Below are 25,212 nucleotides of genomic sequence, written 5' to 3'. Positions count from 1 at the left end.
TCCATTGGGTCTTGTGAACCTCAGAGTCCTGTGATGACACAGTGCTGCTGGAATGAAAATGTAGCTTGTAGTTAATTCTTGTGTTTATTTTGCTACCACAGTTTGTAGGATATGATCGCACACTCGCTACTTATGTAGGGAACATGCATTGTGAGCTCTTTAAGCTCACTTCAAAAAGCACTACACATGAATGAAGGAAAGAAGACAAAGCATTGAAAAGACTTTCCTTTAGTCGCTTGTTAATTTGATAGTTTGTTGACCAGAGTGCATAGTCTGGCTCCTGCCTGAACCACATTCATTTACTCACTCCATGCGTCTGACATATTTTAAGTATTTTTGCACATTTTATTGGGGAGGTAGCAGGAGGGAGATGACAAGAAATGGCAGAGCAGTTCGCAGTGAGGTGAGCTGGCCTACCTGTGTTAAATATGATAACAATGCAGGGAGAGTTGGACTTCCTGTCCTGCAATAAATGTCAAATCATAAACAGTTTTTCTTCTCTAAGTCCAGTTTAATCTACGACCATGTTGCGTTGCGTATTATTAATAGTGATCTGCATCGGTCTGCGTGACTCCCTGTGTGATTGCAGGTCCTGACGTCAGCAGGATTATATCAGTTACATCATTATGTATGTGAAACCCTGACTTCCTGATCATCTGGTGTGAGCATTCTGTAATATGCACCATTACATGCATGATGCGATGCAATTTCAAAATCAATGAGGATTTGAAAAGTCTTCTAAGGTGTCCCAAACCTAAAATAGAGTGACAGTGGTCCACAAAGTCTGGCAGCAACCTGAACACTACACCAACTGGAGACGAGGCTATTCCTGTATAAGACGACTGTTAGATCACTGACGGTATGCCTACTGATAAGGATGAGCTCAGGGAAATGCAATTGGCAAATGGAGGCATGTTTTGATTGTGGGAGGATTGCTGTAGGCCATGCCGTAGTCATATCACTCAAACGTTGTATAAGTGCTATTTCATCAGAATCTGGATATTATGCCCATTGCCAGACAAGATCCCGTCATCTTTCCCTGCAGTGATAAGCCACTGATGGGCTTCGGGCTGTCTTGCTGAGGTAGCTCCAGGTCTTTGTGGCACTGTCGGTGCCCATGAGCAGAATAAGGTGCTTACTGAAAATGGCCATTTGATGAAAGCCAAACAGCACTCTGACAGCAACCAGTTATCTCTGTTGCTGTGGTAACCCCCGTAAGAACGGCAAAACGGCAGAGCGATCGGGTTTCTGTGGTAACTGCTGACTTCTGCTATTTTTGTCTCTTGAGCTCATATCGTGGCTGGAAGTTGAGCTGTTCAAAAATGAGGCTTAATTTAGATAAAGGATCTTCAGTAAAGACTTAATCTCATATACTTTGAAAGAGACACTAATGTATTCTCATGGATCATGACCTCTTTCCCTAAATCCTCACCCGACACATGCAAGAACTGGAAACCTCTGTACAAAAAGCTTGTGCACTCTGTTACACGTCCAATATTGCTTTTTAAGAGAGGAAACCTGCTTGTGAAGCTGTTGTTTACATGCAGTGACTCAGTCACCTCCACTGCTAAGATTAGTGTTTCCATTCTAAGACTAAGATATCAGCTGTTGATTCTGTATGGCATGTTATTGAAAAGCAAAAGGAGGGGATTGCTTTGGCACAATTTGGTATTTATTGCCAAATTAATGATTAATTGGGAGTTACACCAGGTTTGAATGCAGAAAACGTTATTTCCATTTGCCTAAACTGTGTAATACTTGTAGGATTTGTCCAGAAATATTACACATTTTAAAATGACTACACAGATTCAGAGTAACCTTAGATTTATGTATACTTCACAGTCATTAACAAATATTTATCTACTGCCTTACAAGTGGATTATTTCTGCCAAAGGCATTGTCTGTTTTAACAGTGTTTGTCACTGTTAAAACAGTGAGGCAGCACTGTTAGCTCTGTGTGCGCATCAAGGGAAATAAGTCTTCATGTGTGTTGTTTCATGAATTTAATTGTTTTCACTGTGTTGTTAGTCAATTCTGAAGGTGGTGCGATGCCTCGACCATTCATGTTCACTGCTGTAGAATTAATCCAACCATGAGTGTTCAAACAGGATCTCAGCTATTTAATAGAAAGACCTGGAAACATATTTACATCTTCTATAGTCATTTTACTGGCATGCACAATCTCCATATATGGATCCAAGGCTGGTTGTGAAACTACTCAGCAAACAGGACCAGCTCCCAGGCCATTTGCTGCTGCCATCCATAACGTCCGCGGTCCACGGCCCGTGCCAACAGCAACAGACCTTAGACGCTTGGCTTTAATGATCATAGGCTTGGCCAGAGCTGGGGGAGGTGAGGTCATTCCATTGCTCTTTAATTCAATCTCAGCACGCTCACCACACTTGCTATGGAAATTGTTAAATATGTCTTTTTTTGTAGCTCAACATATTAAGCGTAGGAGAACCATTTCAGTGGGGCGGCTTCCCTCCAAGGCCACAAATAAGAAACACACTGCACCCAGTCTGTCCGCCACTTTCAGGCTCCAACTGTCCACTAAACGTCTTTATATGCATCACTTTTATGTTCTGGAGCCTTTTGAGTTAAATATATGTTTTTCATTCATTTTCTGTGCAATTGTTTGATATTGAAATGTTCTAATTTAAGAATTTAAAACATTTGAGAACAATCAAATATTAAAATTGTAAATATTGGCACACAATGTTGTTTATTGGCAGCAAACAACGCTCAGAGAACTTCCCAGTTCATGAAGTTGAGACTCATCTCTGGTCGATGTAAAAGCTAGTCTGTGAAATGATGAGTCCCTGACAACTTACCAAGTAAGAGCTGTAGCATTGATAAAAAATTACAGAACTGCATGTTACTGACTGCATAAACCAATGGAGTGCAGTGGACTGGTGTCAGCCAGTCAGATAAGTTGGGTTGGGTAGCTTGCAGAATGAGTTTGAATATGATTAACACCCAGGGTTGCATGGTATGGACAGAATATTATTAGGCTGAAGCAGGACTGTCTGCTTGGATGCTATGATGGAGTTACAACAAAAGGAAGGCTTACGACTTGGAAACCTCTTCCTCCCTGACAAAACAAAAAAAAGTCTAATTCCTCTGTTGCGTGATTGCAGTCACATCGTAGGTCTTCTAGAAAAGGAGGAATAAATTACGCAGACCATAATTTGACAAGCCTTTGGTATTCAGCCTCTCATCATGTCGCCGTTCGCGCTCTCCAAGAACCACTGTTCAGCTGTTAATGCAGCAGCTGTGCGGCTGCCTGTTTTCTAGTGTAGTTTTTAGTGTAAACACCTGGATTTAAACACTCTTCACTGGCACATGGATAATATTTGACAACTCAGTAATGACCAACCTCACTGCTAATTAACATTTCTTATCTTAAAGGGACCCCTCAAAAACAAAAGAAACATTTCTGTACTGTAAAATTGAGGTTAAAATGTGAAGTTGCCTCCTCTTCATGATCAGAATTGTGCTCTCAGCTCTTGTTAATAGTGTTGTTGCTCATACCTTGAAGAAAAGGGGTTCATAACAGGGCTTGCGGTCGAAGACTGCTGCATGATAATTCTTCATGGTCGATCTTCAAGGAAGCGCAGTGATAATTGAATCGGTTCAGTGGGATCTCGTAGAGGAAATCACCGCATTTGTCATCATCGTGTTCACACACTAACATAGAGCTGCGGCTAACCTCGTCAGCCATTTAATTCCACCGGACTCTCCTCCATCCTCCTGTTCTAGTATGTCGGCGGGCTGAAGAAAGAAAGTGTCTCGTGACCAGAAGGCCACTGGATCTAATCAATGGCTCAAGTGGGAAATTCTGTGTCCAGTGAAAGTTAATGATAATGTTTCACCCTCTCCTAACAACTGCTGCTGACGGGCTCTAGAGCAAGGCACTTAATTACTCCACTGAAGCGGGTCAGTGGCCATATGGAAGACTGGAGCGATACTGGGCTGATTGTTGAGCAAATGAGTGTAAAGTCAAACAAGCTGCTGCTTAAAAACAGTATGGATTCTCAGGAAGGCTCTCTGGGTAAATAAAGAATATTTCCTTTACAATAATCCTGACTCTTGGCTATCTGTAAATCTGCACCGACGCTCCTTCATCCATTCTGCTGTAGGGTCATTTAGGGGGTTGTCATGGTTACCTCTGCAGGAGGAGGCTAAGGAGCACTTGCTCCCGCCCCCTTTCATTAAAATCCATGTTATTGATTGGCTGCACTGGTATCTACAGACCCCATCCACCCCACCCCACCCCCCGTACTTATTCTGCTGGGTTACAAGCAGGAGAGCAGGACAGAGCCGGCTTACAATTGCGTCACTGCTCTGTCACTCACAGACAGCAGCCAATCAAGAAAAACAAAGCAGACCAGGGGCCCCTCCACTTGTAAATGTGCTCTATGAAAGACAGCTAGCTGCTGCTTGGGCTGCTGCATGGATGTGGACAGCCGCTGGAGACATAAGCTTGACTTCTGGTGGACGAGGGACAAAATATCACTTTCACTGTGTCTTTGCCAAAGATAATTTTGTTGAGAAGGAGAATAGGCCTTGCTAGTGTGTTGGTGGCTCTAGTGGATGTTTGAGTGGAATGGAGGGTAAGTAATGTGGCGTTGCTTCATTTCGTCTGCTGCTGACATGCTGTGTGTAGTCAGGAACTCTACGGTAGCTGTGCCTCTGATCTTTTCCCTTGCAAATGGCCTTTGTATTGTGTACAGCAGGTGGCCCTGTACATTTTGTATTGATATTCATGAAGTGGACGGTTTGCTCAACGCGTGGGCGAGGGCCTGCTGGCTGTTTGTGTGTGTGTGCGCGCATGTGTGTGTGTATGTTGCTTGCCTCTTTATGTCTCAGTTGTATATCTGTGTGTGTGTGTGCTGTATGAGGGACACATTGGTGGAAGCAGATATCTGTGTTTACATAGTGGCTTGTTGAGCAGAGCTAGACGAAGCCCGGGGAGAGGGAATGTCATTCAATCTTTGTATTTATTTTCCATTGATGTCCCATATGTTTGTTTTCTTTGTTTACTTTTATTCTCTGTAGTAAAGGAAAATGGTTAAAAATAAAAGGTTGTTTGACAGATTGTGTCAGCCTTCACAGCCTCCCGCACAACATCTTAGTTGTTGTTTGAAAGAAATAGAGCCAGGGAACTGCCTTATCTGTCAGCCAGCAAGTAAAGCAAAGAAAATTAATAAATGAATCTCTCTCCCGCCATCTATTCTCTTTTTTCTTTTTTGCGTTATTGACAGAAAGGGGAAATGATGATAATACTAAAGCATTCCAAGGCTCCACAAAGCAATTTGTCCATTGCATTCAATTTAGAATGCATGACAGATGTTGACAAAGCAAAACAACAATGAAAACACTAGTGTTACAAACTGAAGGGAACAAATCTCAGACAGCACTTATATGACATTGTTATTTTCTTTGGCACGTATTAAACCGGGACAAATCAGTAAAATAAATAAAAAAGACTTAGCTCTCAGTTTGTCGCCAGAAAGGCTGAAGCTACTGCACTTCCTGACAGCATCAAAGATCTCGTTGAAGACAAAACCTTTTGGAACATTTTAGCAAATTCAGGATAAAATTCTGTCTTGTTGAGAACCAAATACAAAATAACATATAAAGCGAGTGACAGCTTGACACAATCTCTTCTCTCTTGGCAGAAATCGCTCTTTGTTATTGTTTGGCTGACAAATCTTCATTTAGATAATGCTCGCTTGGATACTTTTATTCTATTTTGCAAGAGCAGTCCAACATAAAAATATAAAGATTCAAGCTAAAATCTAATGCCATCATTTTATTCCACGTGTGCATCTCGTTATTTAGCAGCATCTTTTCAAACTGCTGTGACTAATTCTAGGATGATTCTCACTTTGTCATGTGGATCAAGTTCAATATTTACAGGTTTGGATGTTTAGCATTAACTACTACGACTCTGGATTTGATTGATTTCCTGGTGTGCTTGGTCAGGAAAGATTTTCCTGGTACTTCTTATTGTAGATCTCTTCTGTGTTTTCTGCACACAAGGGGAAAAGTACCAGTTCAGCTGTACATCCGTTGTTTGGAGGTACGTCTACTGACACCCAAAATAGATTTCCAGAATTTTAAATGAGAGATTTTGAGTTAGTCCTTCATCTCTCTTTGTCCTTGGATGACATGCTCTCTCTCTGTACTTACTTTTCATGTTGAAGATAAGCATCAGTTGAGCAGTTCTGGTATCACCTCACAGCAACCGGCAACTAAATGTCCGTAGGAAGAACTTGACAGTGATCAATTTGTCAGTGTTGATCATATTGCTAGCCTATTCTTCTGCATAGTTTACCGGGTTTACGCTTGCAGATACATGCATACGTTACTAACACACACACAAAGACAAATATACACACAACAACACAGAATCTTATTGACGCTTGCAGGAGCGCTGCACATGATATCCATACACGTTACACAGAGAGAGACTAACTTACCTGCTACTGCTGCTGCTGCTGTGACAGATGCTGGCCACACTCTGTCTTTCTCAAAGGTCAACAGAGGTAGTTAGACCTAGACAGGCTCTGCTAGCAGCCCCATCAGTCAGGGCCAGCCACCAGAGCCTGACTATGAAGAGCACCCTAATCGGCCCTGCCAACAAACATTTCAGGCATGAGCAGCCGAGCCAGAGTGACTTACAACTCAGCTTAGGATGCAGGTGACCTGCAGGAGGTCCCAGCTTTGTCTCATGTTACTCACACGCTGCTTCTTATGATGATGTTTGACATTAATGCATCTCCTGAAGCAGCACTGCTTCATCAGGACGCCCTCCCATGAATACTTTCTCCTCTAAAAGGCTGCAAATAGGTTTTACAATCCTGTCTAATCGACAAAATCTATTGAAAATATCTCAATGCCCTTTTTCATTTCCTTTAACAATCCGATACTAATTTGTCCGTTTTAACATCTGCTAAGCAGTTAAGAAGCACTTTGTGATCAAAAAATGAAATGTGAAAACAGAAACTGTCAAGTACTCAGTCTCACAAATGAATATATGATAAACAGTTTGTTGACACAGCAGCAGCGTTTTATAAAACTAAAGCTGTGAAACTCACCACTGCATCACTGTTTTCACAGTGTTTCAAAAGGAATTCAGTAAGTCCTGCCACTAATGCTGCAGTGTGGAGGCCTTGACTCTGACTTGGCTACTGTACTACAGTAACGTTTATGTTCCTAAACCATTTCTGCATGCCTGTGGCTTCATGTTTTCAGTCTTTGTCTCACTGTTTTGCAGACTTTAAGATAAAACAGTCGCTGTTAAAAGTTTCAGGGTGTTCGATCGATGAACAGAGAACTCAGAGGGTTTAAATTCCCAGTCTTGCCGATTTAGAAGAGTGCAGTAGTGCAGTTCCATCCATTGTAAACACACTTTTCTGGCTGAAGACCATACAGAAGACAAAAAGCCCCCTAAATGAGCTGTAAGTGAATCTGCAGTTCAGACCTGTCAGAGCATCACTATCGAAGTGTCTGCTGATAACAAAATGTGTGACTGCCCAAATACTTTTACTGCATGGAGTTGGTCAGCAGTCAGTATTCTTAAATACTTTGTTCCAGCAATACTTAGAACTCTACTGGAGATAAACTTTGAACTTAATTGGAAGTTTCACTGACCACAGACAGCGTGTCTGTTGTAAGGAAGAATATGTGGCAGCTCACTGCAGTCAAATCAGCCGCCAACACCTGCATCTGCGCTGTTACTGTACCGGTGCTTGGAGCGGCCAAAAAGGACGAGAGAGTCACATTTTGGCAATCCCTGCTCACATTTCATATACCAAATAAAAGCGACATTATTATATATCATATATTAAATAAGTCTGTATTACATTAGATTTATAATTATATTTATATTTCAAGGAAATCTACTGTTTAAAAGTCAAGTTTTTTTAAAGTTCAGTAAATGCAAAGTCAATGAGTAATTGTGCTCAATAATCTCAGTATTAACCAATTTTGGATGGATTGATTTCTGCTGTAAACGAGCAGCCCTGGGCAGTAATAAGAGTTTTTTATGACTACATAATGAAATAGACTTTCATTTGTTCTCTTGTGCAGTTAAAGGACATAGCTCTGTGTGCATGTGTGTGTGTGCATTAATGAGAGTCATTGTATGTTTGAATGTGTGCGTGTTCACGTGCGTCTCAGTATGTGTCTTTTATCATTCCGGTCATGCCAGCAGTCTGCCGACCGTCCCCTCTTCAGTAAAGGTCACATCTCCTGTTGTCTCTGGTGACATTTAGTCCTGAGTCTGTCTGTTAGAATTTGTCCCTTCAATTCATCACGTTATCCTCCCAACATGCTCTCTGGCTGCCTCCTGACCAATAAAAACTCTCATGAGTGTTAACAGCCAAAGAGGTGGAGAAGTCATCAGTTTATTTGAACTATAGACCAGCAATGAAAACTTGTGAATGAGAAATCTCCCATTAAAGTTAGACTTGCCAAGCCCAGTGCTGAACAACGATTAGTCAAATTAAGTGACTGCAAGTTAATGGACTGTATTTTTAACCACTAAGTTAAAAGATGAATTGAAACTATAACTGACTGATTACTTGATAAAGAAATAAAGCTGGATGCTTGAATAGCTCAGGCCCAGTGGCGCTGGGTGTGAACTCTCTCTAGCTCTCTATTTACATTTGTTACACAACCATTTCTATAGCTTCTCATTTAAACAGACGAGTACAGCACGACGAATGCCTTCCGGGACAGACGGCCTGAAAATGTGTGCCATTATCCCCGTATTTAAATGATACCACATCACCCCTCACTCCATGACAACTGGCTTTTCTCCCCACTTTTGAGTGTGGCTGTTTGGAAAAACTATAAACGCTCTTGATTTCCAATGTGGTCAGACAGCACATCTTATGAACTCGGTCTGACTTGGCGTAAAGCCTTTCTCAATGACAACGGGATGCACAGCTGCTGTTTGAAGAAGCTTTTAGATAATTCAACAAAAGACACCTTTTAGCAAGGCAGTCAACCCCCGCTGCATAATTGCAGCTGATGTGGAGCTGTATAGATGTGAGGATATTCTTCAGCAGATCTTTGTTGTGCAGAACCGAATAAATGAAGGTTAAAAAGGAGCCGACTTGAGCCTGGCTGGCTGCAATCAGTGAGCTGATTTTAACACAACACAAAAGCCACATTTGCTGAGAAATGTTCCTGAGGAACAATCCCCTGTCCTCCTCTGCAGTTTAAGTGTTCAAAGGTGAACACATTCCTGACAGCAGTGACTCTTCTTTCCTTTTTGCTGGCTTGGTTGATGATTGCTTCATTTGATGCACACAAAGAGGGAACAGGGACATTCAGTCTCAGTGACCTTGTTATATACTGTACATGGAACAAGTATGGCAGAATCACTCTGTGGCAGTAGTTGAACAAACCATGATCCTTACAAAGGAAGAAGCCGGAAGTTTTCGTGGAAGAGCCACTTTGCTGTGACATTCCTGTCTGCATCTTTTCTGACATTGATGGATTGACTTTATTGTCCACCTCAATGGAAATTTGTCTTTGGCATGTCCCAAAGTACAGCAAAAGTACTACACCGTGCACAGCACAACACACCATTAAAAACATGCAATGCTGCAAATGTGCAGGTAGCAGCGAGTAGGTTACAGAGCTGATCTTATAAAATAACAAGTGTTCACTGTCTGTATGACATAGGGAATAAATGGCTGCTTGTGAATGTTCCGGCTGACCCTTGGGACCCTGACTTGACGTCCAGACGGGAGCAGCTCACACTGTGAGTGTAGTGGGTTTGCAGTATCTGCAGTTATGTTTAGCTTTTCTGTGCACAGCTCTGTCAGATATGTTGCTAAGTCGTTTTTGTGACTTGCCAGTCAACCTCCCTGCCGTGTTAACCATTTTGGAGAGTTTGTTTTGCTCTTTATGCTCAAGTACCAAGCTGTTATATGAAATGCTAAAATGCTTTCATCCAGGCTCCTTTATGCCATTTCAAGTGTGTGCCGGCTAACACCAAAGCTCCTCAAACTCCTCATTAAAAACAATCACTGATTGGCTCTCTTAGAAATGCTCTCTGAGTCCTCATTGAAAGTTAGTGTCTGATCAATGACGCTAACTTTCAATGAGAACTCAGCTCCCTCATTGTGATTCTGAAGTTAATTGTGTGACATTGAGGCTTGATCACATTTTAGTTTAATTTAGTTTAACACTCAGTTGATCTCCAAATGGGAAATTCATTTTAGGACTTTAGAACCGAGGTTTATGTAATTAAATTACACAAGAAGGATGTATTGTTTCTGTGTGTCAGGCTTCATTCCAGGACATCCAGTTAATAGAGGATCTGTTTTCTCATGGCGTAACCTTACTAAAGGTGTCGTGCCTAAGACCAATCAAATAGTGTTCCATTTCATAAGTTATATAACCCCCGGGATTTCATTTACTATGACACAGAATGGAGAAAAGTAGGATATGTTTGATTTGTTTTGGAAATGCAAATCTGTGACTTTTGGATTACGCCCACTCTGCTGTATTGTTTTATGTGAACAGACCACGTGTTAATTATGGCTGAATTTGTTGGATCGACAAAGATGAGAAAGTGCATTACCAGCCAGACATCGGTATCCTCTCATCGGTGCAGGCTGACAGCAGCTGTTCGGCCTGTTTGACCACAGGCCAATCTGAAAGACCCTTTTCTGCTTGGACGAGAGCCTGCACTTCACAGCGATGAATAGCTGGCCAGCTGCACTTAGCTTATGCACGTGTGTGCGTTTCTGCGTGGGCATGAGCTGGGGTTCATATGAGTGGAGTCTTTGTCCCACCCTCCACCCTCCCTATCAGCAGTGTGAATGCTAAGGAATTAACATGACAACCCAACACCCCCACCCGAATGTAGTGTCTGTCAGTCTAGGAGAATCCTTGAGATTTTAGCCAGGGATGGAGGGGCAGGTCATCCGTAGCCACCAGCAGAACCAAACATCATGGGAACGCCTCACTTTATTATTAAAAAAACTTTATTTTTTCTTTATAATCTGTGCTATTTGGCTATTTTTGTCATTTTGGCTGCTGTTCCTGTCGGTCCCGATGACATTTTGATCTCCACCTTCACTGCTGACATGTGGGGCTTCACTCACACTACTGAAGCCTCCAGGTTTGCTGCTCTAAGCAGCCATAGGTGTTTGAATTTGTTTGAGGAGTCAGTTATCAGTTAATCTCGCTAAGCAAATCATTATTTATGCTGTATGCTGTCCCTGATACGCCATCTTTGTCAATTACGCCTGCTTATTTATCTTCTGATTTTTTCTTCAAGCTCAGATTTCTGTGGCTAATGAGTCTATCGACGGCAGCAATTCCTTACCCGCATCTATCTTGATGTGACCAGCATTAAAAGCATAAACGCAGGCCTTCAAAATCATAATCCACCAAAGAGAGAATTTCAGCATGGAAAAAGCGAGGTGTTCGATTTGAAACTGCAAACAGCTCTCAGGTAGCGAATAGAAAGGTCACAACTCCAAATATCATCTGTCGTTTTTTGTAACCAGCCCCCCCCCTCATAGAGATGAAATTGAAAACACAAATGGAAAACAGATGGCAGAGGAGGACTTGGTGACACGGTTTTGCTGCTTCATCCCGCAAGCATAATAATATCGCCAGTGTTACAGCTACAACACCTTAGTCACACTCATTCTTTCCAACAGCCAGGACGGGAAACTAAGTTGCGTCAATGACTCCAAATGTTGTCCACGCAAGTGTAGGAAAATAACCACATAATCTGCTCCAAAAACCATAACTCCACTACGTTCCAGGACCGCTGGTACAGTAGAAACACATTCCAACTATGGCCAAAATGTATCATCATAACGGCGCTGCTTGCTTGTTTAAGGGGAGCATGGACCGGCTCTGTGCTGCGAAGGCTGGAATTGATATGGATCATTGACTTGGAGTTGTAATTTTCCAGTTCACAGGATCTCACATAACTGGAACAAGAAAATAAATTGTATAGAAAACCCGACTTTGCTCTCACAGGATTGAAGGGTGATGAGAGCTGCTGTGGCATTTGGGATGTAAAGCAAACCCGTGATACTTCGGTGCATTTTTGATAGTACGTTCTGACATCTGTCACATTTTATCGTCACTGGCAGTGCTGATGAAACGTCCTTGTGCTGATTAGAGTGGTAGTGTGCAGTAGAGGTAGTGGATCTGTAGACTCTTACTCACCGCAGAAGCCAACGTTCAAGGCTGTCTGCTTGGCTGATAAGGAGAGCTGGGCTTGGAAAGTGAGCTACTCGCTACACACAGAGATAAATGCTGGTAAACTGACCACTGTTCCTCCTCTGTCAGACCCTTTGGACACACCAAAAGTTGTATTTGCATGGTGAAAGTTTGTAAATTGCTTGTGAATGTATTTTAATTAAGGCTGCCAGTTGAGCTTAGTATCCTCCCTGGTTTTCTACCCACAGTGCGTCTTCAGCCTGTAGTAAGGCTTACCCTGGTCCCCTGGTGTTGTGTAATTTCACGTCTGAGCAGCAGGGCTCGCTGGGAAATGCCAAACCCTGCATGTGGATGATGTGTTTTAACTTGGATTGTTTCATGTCCTGAAATCACAAACGTCCTTGAATCCTTCGAGTGTTTTTGATGTTTTTCACGCAGTCTTCAGTCGTCTTCTGTGCAGACATAACCCAGTTTTATATAGACGTACAGCGTTTGATTCTACAAATATCTTTTCTTAAGTGTCCTCTGTGGTGTAGAGGAAAGATTTTCTAGTATCTCATAGTGAGCTCTAACCCGTTCTTCTTTTTGTGTCCTCTCCACAGTAAGCATGTTTCTCAACACCTTGACGCCCAAGTTTTACGTGGCTCTGACGGGCACTTCCTCCCTCATATCAGGACTCATATTGGTAAGAAACACTCATTTTGATAGCAGAACTGATTTTAAAGTAAAATTGATGTTTCCTCATAAGCACAGGTGTCACCTGTTGGAAAATAATCATTCCTAGATTCACTGAACACTTCTCAAACACAGTGTGTGTGTGTGACTCCTGGCTAATAGCACTTAAGCTGCCTGCTGTTATACTCATTGTACGTTGTTCTGGTGCATCAGCTAAATGTACAAATCACTGTCGACGACTGTGTGCTCTCACTCGACATTCTTATTCATAATGTTAAAAAGAGAGAATTAATTTTCAGAGGTGGCTCCCTCGGTGACTTTATGAGCCCAGGATGTAATTTGTTAGGACTATAATCACAGGTTCAGAGGCCACAAGGAGCTGAGGAGAGAGGAAATCTATACCCGTTTGGTCCGTCATAAGATGAGCTGCAAAACCATGGCAACCTCTGGCACTGTTACCGTATATCCTCCTGACTCATCATACCCTGCAACACACTTTTGATGTTGTTAGTGCTTTTTTAAATAGAGAGAGTCCTTTTTGCATTAAACAATTAGATTTTATCACCTAACTGGTGGTTCCGAGTCGTTGACCTGCATACTGAGCCACCCCTGAGCAAGGCACTCGTCCCTTAGCTTCTCTTGAGAAGGCAAATGTTTGGGTATAATTTGGGTATGCGACTGTCCCTCAATCTGCAGCTTGGCAAAGAGTTTCTTGTCTGCTTAAAATAAATCGAACAAATAGATAGAATGGAACTGTTGGCAAGGCTGTTCCCTCTTATGCAGGTATTTTATCTCTCTTTCAAGTTCTGCACAGAGACAGCCAACTGTGGAACAGTGTTTGGTCTGTATTTTAAAATAGCTCCTCTCTTAATTAACTGACTCTCTCTTCCCTGCGGGCTACGGGCCAATATGTGTAGGCTGCTTAGAAAAGCTGTTGAGCTTTGCACATGCTCTGTGAGATGATTAAGAAATGTGGAAGCCAGTTGGTTTTGTAGGAGCGATACTGGTCATTTCTCTGTAATTAGAATGGATTTTTATCTCCCGATTAGGTAGGTCTTCACTGAAGGGTCCTAGATTAGATCTACACTCAGTAAAATACTGTAGCTCTCATCGGTATTCTGGATGTTTGTGTCACGTTCATTCATTCATTAAAACCTTTATATCAGTGGTTTTTATATTATTATTTAGTCTTTTTTTCTTTACACTTTTATTTTTTCAGTTGTACACAGAATCCTTATAGGATCAATTCTGTCATAATCAGTATGATATGATGAGCTAATTGTTAAACAGAATAATAAAACAAAAGATAAAATAAGAATAGTAGCAGTAACATATTGGTAATAATGGAAAAAAGTGGAAACAGAAGAAAAAGATGAGGTGGAAAAGAAATAAATAAACTAATAAATAAAAAATCATCATAATATTATTGATCATGCAGAAGTCTCACCTCGCGTTATGTATGGGAGGGAAGGAGCAGGCTCTACCAGTGGGCTATATCCTCTACTTTTTGTGACGTGCAAAGTCAACTCTAAATCAAATAAAGGGAAACACACCTTCAGTAACTTGCATTACGAGTCCTTCAGAGTGAATCTAATTTTTTCCAGTTTAACGAAGTCAAGATTATCTGTAATCTGACAAAAGTGAAAGGGAGGAGTTCAGGCCCTGCAGCTAAGCAGCATCAGTCGTATGTGGTGTTTTTGTTACAAGCAGACAGTGAGGAAGAGTGAGAGATACAAAAAAGAGATATAAAACAGTACAAAGACAATATATTTAATGTTCGACCTCATCACGCATCAGCAGCATGTTTCAAAGAAGTTGGGACAGGAGCAAGAAAAGACGGGGAAAGTTGTGGAACGCTCCAAATTCACCTGTAATCACTCTTGTAAACCAGCGAAATTAACCCTTTGAGCAAGTTGATGTAATTAGCAAAGTTCAAACCCCCATTTTGTTTTTCCCCCTGTTCTTTAAGCAACATTCACACTTAATATCTATAGTCACAGTCTCCTCCTCTTCATCATTGAACTGCTCCACCACAGCACCTGGGTGTGCCTTGCTAAAAAACGATTTGATGGTAACTGCCTGTCTTTATGTTCAGTATGTGTTTGTGAAGCCCCGCAGCTCCCGGCAGCCTCCACATATTGTTGAAACAGTTAGATTTTAGTAGGGCATCAGGACAGATGTGTTTGAAACTAGTGTATACAAATTTGTTTGACAAATGCTGAAAGGATAGTGATACTGAACCCCGGTACAGGGGCGAGACATGAAGGTAAATGGATTGCACTTAGAGTATACGGTGCTTTTAACCTGAGAGCACAGCAAAGCACATCCTGATGACAGTGGAGCTGCCCTGCTCATCGGGAGCAGTCTGGGGCTCAGAGTCTTGGTCAGGAACACTTTAACACACAGATTAATGGACGGCCCTCTCTGCCCTCTCAGTGAGTCTCAGACATGTGTCATCGTGACCCAGTCTGCAGACTCTCAGTCCGACCGAACAGCAGGTTTCACTAATTAGCTCCTCCTCTGTAGCTGCAGGTGCTAATGGGTAGATCACAGGAGAAGCACACTCTGAGCCTCTGTGGCAGCAAACCCACAGACCCACTGATGCATCACCGGAGAATCTCTGTCCACATTCTGATTAAAATCATAAATATGTGTTTGGGAGTCTCAACGAGCAAAGCACAACCAAATTTCTTGAGCAGCCAAGGTATTTTTCTCAGCTGTGTGCCAGCCAGTCACTGTCTTCATTGAATGTTGACCGGAGCGTTGTACTTACTCCACTTAAATTACTTTGTAAATTTAAGAGAAATATGATTTGTTTAAAAAAGTGTTCAGCAAAACTCAAAGAACCATCTCTATGGTCTTCATTGAGTGAAATTCATGTGAACTGTCTCCTTCTATCTCTCCTTGTTTCTCTCAGATATTTGAGTGGTGGTATTTCAGGAAATATGGGACCTCCTTCATAGAGCAGGTGTCTGTGAGCCACCTGCGCCCCCTGCTGGGCGGAGTGGACAGCAGCTCCCCCAGCAACTCCAACACCAGTAATGGGGAGGCCGATTCCAATCGACAAAGTGTGTCCGGTAAGAGCTGCTAGCAGGGAAATACCTCCGCAGACGAAAGAGCACCTTATAGCGCCGCGCTTAGCATCACTATAAAATAAGATTTTAACAGCACCGAATCAGAGCTACAGCTCTGTTTGGTGTTTTGACATCTTAGTCGACATTTCCCGTCACTCACACTCGAAAAAATATTAGTAAGAACATGTTAATATTCACTATATTACAAATTTACCAGCAAGTGCCAGCAAGTATCAAGATCAAGAACATATGGAGGGAGTTTTGCAGCACTAAGATTTGTCCCATGGCAGATGTTTGGATGCAGTTTTTTCACCCCAGTCCCCGTGTTTTAAACCATTTTCACCAATTTTCAGCTCAAACAAACAAAATAGAAGAACACCACACACACAAGAACAACACAGACAGAAGCATGGATGCCTTAAACGTTAATGCCGGTCATGGGTCTTGTGATGTTTATCATCGTCACCATCTATTTATTTAGCTGCTGCGAAGGGCTGCTCACTCCAGCTCTTCCACTCCAGATCTCATTCTTCTGCCGGTCGCTGTTGCAGTGATACGGAGCCTTTCAGTTTGGTTCTGCTGCGTTAACTTCAAAAAGGCGAACTAAACAGCCAAAATGCTGTAAAATGTCAAAGCAATTTTTCAGCTGTGCCGACTCAGATCCCACTGGCCCGCTGAAGGCAGTGAAAGCATCGATTTCAGTGTGCGGTGTTGGGAGAAGCTTCCACACTTGTTTTTACTCGTGCCTTCATACACATGCTCTCAAAATACTTGCTCTGCAGACGTGGATCGCTCTTAACACCGAAATGCACGACAGAGACGTCATATAGTGGATGATGTCATCCTGGGACGCTCTCTGGAGTCTGTGCAGTGACACTTCATCAGAGACTTTCTGGGCTCATAGAAAGTTTCTTTGAGACGCTCCGTCCAGATGAGTTTTGATGAGTGTGAAGCTTCCAGCTGTGAGTTCACTGAGTGCTGTCACGCTGCTCTGAGAGTTGCTCTGTTCTCACTGCTCATACAGCAGCTACAAGATTTGTCTCTGGATGACACCTCGATCTCCCTGCAGCTATAGATTCACAAATTAAAACCAATTAATAAAATCTAACAAAAACTGTGAAATATAGTGGAGTGGTGTCTTCTTGAACATTCTTGAACGTGTTTGCAGCCTTTTAGCTGTAGCGTAGATTTATATATTCCCGAACATGAACTCGCTTTTACTGTACATGCAGCCTGTGCAATATCTGAAGTGCATACTGTTTTTAGTTTATTGGATCAACAAAATTTGCTAAGCCAAAAAGTCTGTGATTGCTGTTTTAAAGTAAAGTCAAATAAAGAAACATAGCATAAGAAGCTGTTAGAGGGGAATAAAGCCTGTGCTTGTTGATCTACATTAGAGCATATCGAAGAAATTCAAGTCTGTCCAGCAGCGTCCTTCACAGTCACTCTGAGCTCTGCTGAGCGCCTTCTTGGCTTCCTCTCTACATCAGCGACACTTTGATCACGCTTAATCCCTCAAATGTGTATTCGCTCCCCCCGTGGAAACTCATTCATTTCATAAGACGAGATGTCTTAGTGCTGAATAATTCCTATGGTTCCATTACAGATGATAAAAGAAAACATTTATTCCACATATGCAGCCATAATGCAGCATATATTAACTGACTGAGCCTGCTTTTTTTTTTTTTTTTTTTTTTTTACAGCGTTTTTATTTAACAGCAGCAAACAGTTGTTCAAATGATGATGATGTCTAAGTTCACCTGATCGGGATAATCTTCACCAGCCACTTCCAATCTCCTGTTGCGGAAGTCTTTGTGGAGGTTTGATGCAGCCTGCTTTGTTTTCAGCCAAACAACTTTGAGTTAAATAGGATTATGTGTGCTGCATTAAATCAATAAGCCACGATCGAGAGAAGAAAGGCAGTCCAATTATTTCGACTGTACTAATCCTCAGTTTCCTGGCTAATAATCTACTCGGTGTAAATCCCTCCATTGAAATCAGGGTTGCATATTCTTTTTTTTTTTTTGTTACAGCAGGAGTGTAAGACGGACAGTTGAGGTGAAGTCAGTTGATTGATTAGTCATAGGTCTGCGCTCAAAATAAAAGAATGTAGTGCAGCATGAATTCAACAGGCGTGTGGGGCTGAACTGTTTAGGTTTCATTCATTCTTGAGTGAAATTGTTCTTTGCTCGTGTTGCCGGGCTTTAGCATTTCTCCTGAAAGTGTTTTTTTTATGGCTCTCCTACTATTTGTGGAGTGAAAATGTGTGTATCTTTGATGTGATTTAGGTATGACTGCGGTTAGATTTAAAAATAGTGGCTGGTGCTGAAACTATTGGGGAATAGTTCATCATTTAAAGTTATTTATCAAGGTGAAATATCGACCCTTTCCAGGCTCCAGCCTTTAAAATTGGAGGATTTTCTGCATTTCTTTAGTCTATATTATTGTAAATTGATTGATTTTTGAGATTTCCAACTGTTGGTTGGACAAAACAAGCAATATGAAGACGTCACTTTGAGCTCTTCACGGGCGTTTTGTCAATATTTTGTGACATTTTATAGATGAAACAATTAACAGATACTTACAAAAACTACAATGCTGAAAATGATAATTAGTTGTCGCCATAATAGTCTCTATTAATGAGGTAATTCAGCAATGTTGTATTTGGGCTACCTTTATGTTTGGGGACTTGCAAGAGACAAATTTTAAAAAATCTAGATTTTAAAAAGAAAATCGACGTAATGAGGATAATCTAGCTCTCACTCTTCACTTCTAGTGAGTAACACAAGTTTTCCCCAAGCCAAAGCCGGTAACCACGGTTACATCATGAGGGGTTATCTGAGAAACAGTTTTTGCAGGTTGAGTTTTGCTCCTCATGATGAACGGCCAGAGTTTCTCTGTCTGTCAGGAAACTTAGAACAAGTCCAAAAGTATTTTCTGTATCAACATTTCCAAACTCCGTGTTGTTAAATCCCACGTTGATCTGTTGAGCGCTGTTAGCTGTCAGCGGGCTTGTGGCTGTTTTGTGACAGCAGTGAGAGTTTGTGTAGAAGCATGTTTTGGTCACTGAGGAGTTTGAAGGCCTTCTCGCCGTCGGCCGTGCTCTCAGAGAGGTCGACGTGCCGGCCGTGGAGCTGCAGGGCGGACGGCGGCGCGCGCAGCCGAGCCCTTTGAAGTGCGCAGAGGAGGCTCAGTGTCGACTTTACCCTTGACACTCGTCACCAGTGTTGTTCTCTCTCTGTCTTCCCCCCGCAGAATGTAAAGTGTGGAGAAATCCGCTGAATTTATTCCGCGGGGCCGAATATAATCGGTGAGTGAAGGCAGCTAAGCTACCTGCATGTGAAACCCCTCGGCGGGTCTGGAGCTCAGACCGCTGCTGTCTTTCTTCTTCCCCCTCTCTGATCTGTATGTCTTCTCTTTTGTTTGTTTTCCTGATCAGTGTCGAGTCACTCTCCCGCCTTCTCTTTTCCTCTTATCTGTGTTTCATATACTTTCTTCTTTTCGCCTCACATTCTGCCATCTGTTTGGCATTTTCTCCTCAGCGACAGTATATTTATTTTCCTCCTCTATTTCGCCATGTTTCATTTATTTTCTCCTCCGACCAACTCCTTCCTCCTCCGTTTTAACTCTCATTTGCTTTTCCTCTGTCGGATTTCTTTTTGTTTTCGCCCTTTTGATCTCACTCATCAGTTTCTATTCTGTCACTCCTCCTTTGTTCTCTCTTTGAAGCGTCTGTCTGCTGTTCCTCCCATTGAGTCATCCTCCACTTTTCCATTCCTCATGTTGGAATTATGCTGTCATTTTCTCTGCCTGTCACCCTCAATGCTTAACTTTGACCTCTCTCTGTCAAGTACAGGTCCAATTAAGTCAGCGCAGCACACGGCTCATACACAATTACCTGAACAACATCTTACTGATATCTGAGATAGTAAATCAGTCACTCACACTCTCTTCTTTGCCTTTCATGGGATACTTTCCTCCTTCATATCGTCACGTGTGTTCTGTCATTTTTTCTTATTACTAACGTGTCCCCGCGCTGGTGTTCAGGTACACGTGGGTGACAGGTCGAGAGCCGCTGACATACTACGACATGAACCTATCAGCGCAAGACCACCAGACCTTCTTTACCTGCGACTCAGACCACCTGCGGCCTGCTGACGCCAGTAAGCAAATGCACGCTCACGCATGCACGCCACATGCATCTTGATGTATGTGTGTGTGTGCGCACAGATGGCGATGTGACCCCTTTGTTTGTGTGTGTTTGTTTGGGGGCAGTTATGCAGAAGGCGTGGAGAGAGAGGAACCCGCAGGCTCGTATCTCTGCAGCACACGAAGCTCTGGAGCTGGAAGAGTGAGTCCACCTCCTCTTTATTATTACTTCTTATTGTTTTACGACTGTCTCCTTTGAGAGAAGCAGATACTACGAGTGTTGGTTGTCTTTTAAAATAGAAAAAGGTGGACAATAAAAATAAAAGTCTGGCAAATTGTCTTTGCTTATAATAATTAATCATAATGGTAATACCCGTTCTGACTTTTTAAATTGTAAATTTAGAAATGTGATACGTGTCAAAATGCTGAAAATGCTGCGTCAATATTTAATTTTCTTGGTAAAACTTTTATGCATCCAGAAAACACGGATGAGCCCTCCTACAGGCTGCTTTATATTCATGAAGCTCAGTATATTCGTGCATACAGTATAAACACAGACCGGCAGTGGAGAAATGTGTTTTAACTGAAGCTTTTTCAAGGGCACCACGACAGCAGTTTTTTTGCGCACTTCATCCAGATTTTCTCTGCTGGTTATCCCTGACCAGGTCGTCTTAAGGTCACGAGCCATCTGCTTCAGTTGCTGCCATCAAACTGGCATCTCGCTGGTTACACATCTGCTACGATTTTGACAAACTTGCACGGATGGTGCGTCACTTATTGACGCTCTGGTCTGATATCGAAGACACAATGACGTTTTTTGATTGTGACCCTTTAAAGCAGAGCAGTGTCTCCTTCTGACAGCACATCACACTTTATGGTCTCAATATGGCAGTTTAATCAAAGCGTGGTCTTCTCTTTCTCCTATTCTTTCATTTAAATGATTTTTCAATGCCGTAACGTAAAAGTATCCAGTATTTTACATAAAAAAAGGCAAAAACTTAGAGGAAGTCATGCATCATTTTCTGTAACAGAAATTTTGGCTTCTTTCTTATCCTTTAAATCCTTTGAGCCCTCACCTGTTTGCATTTGCACTTTATAAATCTTGATTTTAAACTATAAAATTCTATCAGCAATTAACACACGACTTTTATCTCAAAATCCCAAATGATAATAGAAACTGTTTTTTTAGGTCAATAGAGTTGAATGTGGCATATACTGAAAGATTACAAGTGCGGGTTTGGCTGGTGGGATGGATGATTGGCCCTCTGGGTCGCTGCATCATTCACCGGGAAAGACAACTTTGCTTGTTTTCATGGCAGTCTAGGTTTATTTTTAGGAGCGTGCGCGACTACAAAGGCCTTGCAGAGGGATCGCGGCGCTGTCGCGAGCTGCTCTCAGCTCGTATCAAGGCCGTGACAGCAGGTCGACTCGGAGGAAAACTTCTTTGATCAGATCTCTGTCAGACGCTGCTTCCAAATACATGAGGCGTGAAAGGCGCTGTTTTATAGCGCCGAGATGGCGTGCTGTGCAGACAAACAAGGTGCCCTGTATGTTTAGTTAGTAAAGTAATGAATGAATGAATGGGATAATTTCCTGGTTAACAGATCCTGCTCCTCTCGTCTCCTCCTGTAGTTGTGCGACAGCATACATCCTGCTGGCGGAGGAAGAGGCTACAACCATCATGGAGGCCGAACGTTTGTTTAAACAGGCGCTAAAAGCTGGAGAGAGCTGTTACCGCCGCAGCCAGCAGCTCCAACATCACGGTACACAGTACGAAGCCCAGCACAGTGAGTATAATCCACCCAATACCGATGCTGCTAATAATCAGGTCTGCTGGCTGTAGCGCTGTTTGCCAAGCGTCATATTGCAGCAGGAGAATTGATCACTCTTTCAAAATGTATAAATATCTGAGCTTCAGAGAGCGTTGCAAGTGAGTTTTATAATATGGTCAACAGTGGACAGTAAAAGTGAACTCAGTGTGTTATATTGTGTGTTTGCGTGTCTCCCCCAGGAAGAGACACCAATGTGTTGGTGTACATAAAGAGAAGACTGGCCATGTGCTCCAGAAAGCTCGGCCGAACACGAGAAGCAGTTAAAATGATGAGAGATGTAAGTACACAGCCTGCCAGCAGAACACACACACACACACACGCACACACACGCAGACAAAAAGACACAAGACAGGGCTGAGAGGAAGTTGCTCTTTGATATGTGAAGGTTTAAAGGCTTCGGTTTAGTCACCAGCGTCAGAAACGGCACACAAAGCCGCACGTTTCATTTTCTACATCCCGTCAGATTGCAAGGTTTTGCGTTAGCGTAGTGACGACCCAAAGCTCTTGTGTGCTGACTGTGCATGTGTCGCCCCCTGTCCGGTATTACATGTAACAACAGTTGTGTGTTTTCCAGTTAATGAAGGAGTTCCCTCTCCTCAGTATGTTCAACATCCACGAGAACCTGCTGGAGTCGCTACTGGAGCTCCAGAACTACGCCGACGTCCAGGCCGTTCTGGCCAAGTACGACGGTGAGACACACACACACACACACGCACGCACACACACACAAAGTTCCATGCTTTTATTTCTGTTCATATGAAAAACACCAAACATAATTGTTGATATTGATTGATTGATTAATGTTCAGACACAACAAGCAATGTGAGGTTGTCACCTGTCCTTCATGATGGGCGTATATCTACGGTGGCCCTGAGAGCTCAATGCACTGCAGCTTAAAAACACACATGCGGATGAAGCTAAGCGTCACTTTTTAGCGCTCAGTTTCTGTTGTAGTTTGTGCTGCTTTAAGCGTTTCTGTATTTGGTGTTTCCAGAATTTTCATTTTCCGACAACGCTTATAGACAACCGACTAAGTTCGTGAGTCGCCATGGCAACAGCCAGCTTGTTCCGGCTGTGTGCGTCACTCGTCTGTTTTTAATTTGATTTAATCAGGGTTAGCTTTGCTGGTTTCATTCTTACTGTTTTATTATATTGTGATCAAACTGTTCGTATGTTTGTTTTTTATTGCCACTGTTATTATTCTATTTATTTCTCCAGCTGATCTCGTTTGGTTAAACATGTCTTTGCAAAAAAGTTGCTATATAAATAAAGTAAAATGATGATGATGAGGATCATTATTATTATTAGTAATAGTAGTAGTAGTAGTAGTATTAGTAGTAGTAGTAGTATTAGCTGCAGCGTTTCTGTATTTAGTGTTTGCAGATTTTTTTCTAGCTGCTGCACATGTTGCCAGTTTGCTGAAGGTGTTTCCTTAATTTGCTGGTGTTTTGACTACTCGCGTGTTTTCTGAACTTGCAGTGCATTGAACTCTCTCTGAGTTGAGAAAAATAATGGGATTAATTGGTTAACAAATAAATTATTGCGGCCCTAATGCCAACCTACATGTAGCCGCAGCGCCTAGATCCCTCAGGATGTGTTTGCACTTTGGTGTTTGTTTGTTCTAAACCACCAACAGTTTCCACCATCTCTTTATTTATTCATCTTAGAGCTTCGGACAATCATCTTCATCACTGGTGTCATGTTTAGTTACATCAGTGAAGAAAGGCAGGTGACATTTAACTGTTAGATAAGTGAAAAATAAGACTTGATAACAAACAACCTGAAACCTTTGAAACCTAAACTTATTATGTTCACTGACAGGCCCCTCTGGGCGGCTGCAGCGCCATTAAAAGCAGCCCCCCCACCTTTTAACTATCACCTGTAATTCCAACCTTTTGCTGTGTTCACTTACCCCCCCCCTCCCCTCTGTCTGCTTTGTGTCTCCTCCACAGATATTAGTTTACCCAAATCTGCAACAATATGCTACACAGCCGCTTTGCTCAAAGCCAGGGCGGTATCGGACAAGTGAGTATCTCTTTTCAGGGGCTACAATGCTCTTACGGGGGCTCGGCATACCTGCCGCGCTGCTTCAGAGGTTAAAATAGAGCTGAAGACGTCCTGCGGGCCTGGTTAGGGTGAAGGAGAGGAGAGCGCTGAGCGGTGGTGGAGTAACAGTGGCTTAAATGGTGCTCTTTGCCTTGAGGCTTGATGTTGATGATGAGTGTGAGTGTTTCTGTCTCTCCAGAGGTGCAGGGTTAGGACTGTAAAACATATAATACAGCCTTACTGGCAGTGCACAGGCTAAACCACCAGAGTAGTTGCACTTCCTGTTTATTGCTTTATTGTTTTGTCCCCTTCTGTTTATTTGTTATATCCTTTTATACACAAAATTGGTCTTACAGCCCGTCTTTTCTGTTCACCGTTAAATCCATTAGAAACCCACTAGAAATATACGGTGATGCTGGATTTCAGCGTCTTTTTGTGGGAGTGGGAGTCATTTCCAAAAACACTTTGATCATATAGTGATGTGCGATCCCAAGTCAGATTACTGACAGCAGCATTTGTGTGTGTGTGTGTGTGTGTGTGTGTGTGTGTGTGTGTGTGTGTGTGTTCAGATTCTCTCCAGAGGCAGCATCCAGGCGAGGGCTGAGCACAGCGGAGATGAACGCAGTAGAAGCCATCCACAGAGCGGTGGAGTTCAACCCTCACGTCCCCAAAGTGAGACCTGCGCACGCACACACACACACACACACACACACACACACACACACACACACACCACGATCACGTGTTCACCGTGTAACACAGCCGCCGGCCAATGAAGGTGCTGAACTGTGAACGTGAAACGTGATTGGCTGCGACTGAGTCGTCCTGTTGCTGGTGGAGCCAGACTCACGCTGCATTAATGCTCTTCGGTGGACAAACGATGAGACAGAGACACTGTTTCCAAATGATCTCAACATTTCTCACACTTCCTGTCGGACACATGTGAGCCAGCTAAAGCCTGCTGGTAATAATGGCTCATGCTGATGTACGTTAAAGGTTTTAATTAAAGGTGGGAGACATGATCTCTTCTTAGGTTGCCTTTTTCTTGAATGATTCAGCATTGATGCACAAAACTCTAAAACATTTGTTCAGTACATGAGCAGCAACATATAAAGACACAATAAAACTGTAAAACTGAGCTAATGCATGCTAGAAAGTACACACTTTTACTACTGTTGCATTAATGGAAGTATGCTCTGAGCATGTTCATGATGGATCTTCAT

The 25,212-nt window shown here is 42.5% G+C and overlaps 1 protein-coding gene across 4 annotated transcripts in view; it reads left to right on the top strand.

The window, feature by feature from the left end:
* Positions 1 to 25,212, top strand: part of LOC121608579 (suppressor of tumorigenicity 7 protein homolog) — a 48,416-nt gene that overhangs the window by 16,903 nt on the left and 6,301 nt on the right. For all 4 annotated transcript variants that reach the window (XM_041939911.1, XM_041939910.1, XM_041939913.1 and 1 more), the window contains 10 exons: positions 12,816 to 12,898; positions 15,806 to 15,965; positions 19,218 to 19,272; positions 20,010 to 20,125; positions 20,238 to 20,313; positions 21,744 to 21,898; positions 22,123 to 22,220; positions 22,518 to 22,632; positions 23,896 to 23,968; positions 24,559 to 24,661. In XM_041939911.1, coding sequence (XP_041795845.1) covers positions 12,821 to 12,898; positions 15,806 to 15,965; positions 19,218 to 19,272; positions 20,010 to 20,125; positions 20,238 to 20,313; positions 21,744 to 21,898; positions 22,123 to 22,220; positions 22,518 to 22,632; positions 23,896 to 23,968; positions 24,559 to 24,661 — 1,029 coding nt within the window. In that variant the 5' untranslated portion in view covers positions 12,816 to 12,820. The remainder of the gene's footprint in view (positions 1 to 12,815; positions 12,899 to 15,805; positions 15,966 to 19,217; positions 19,273 to 20,009; positions 20,126 to 20,237; positions 20,314 to 21,743; positions 21,899 to 22,122; positions 22,221 to 22,517; positions 22,633 to 23,895; positions 23,969 to 24,558; positions 24,662 to 25,212) is intronic.

Source organism: Chelmon rostratus, chromosome 6 (assembly GCF_017976325.1).
Source record: "Chelmon rostratus isolate fCheRos1 chromosome 6, fCheRos1.pri, whole genome shotgun sequence".
NCBI lineage: Eukaryota > Metazoa > Chordata > Actinopteri > Chaetodontiformes > Chaetodontidae > Chelmon > Chelmon rostratus.
Note: the sequence above shows the minus strand (reverse complement) of the source record. Positions and strands in the feature narration are given on the sequence as shown.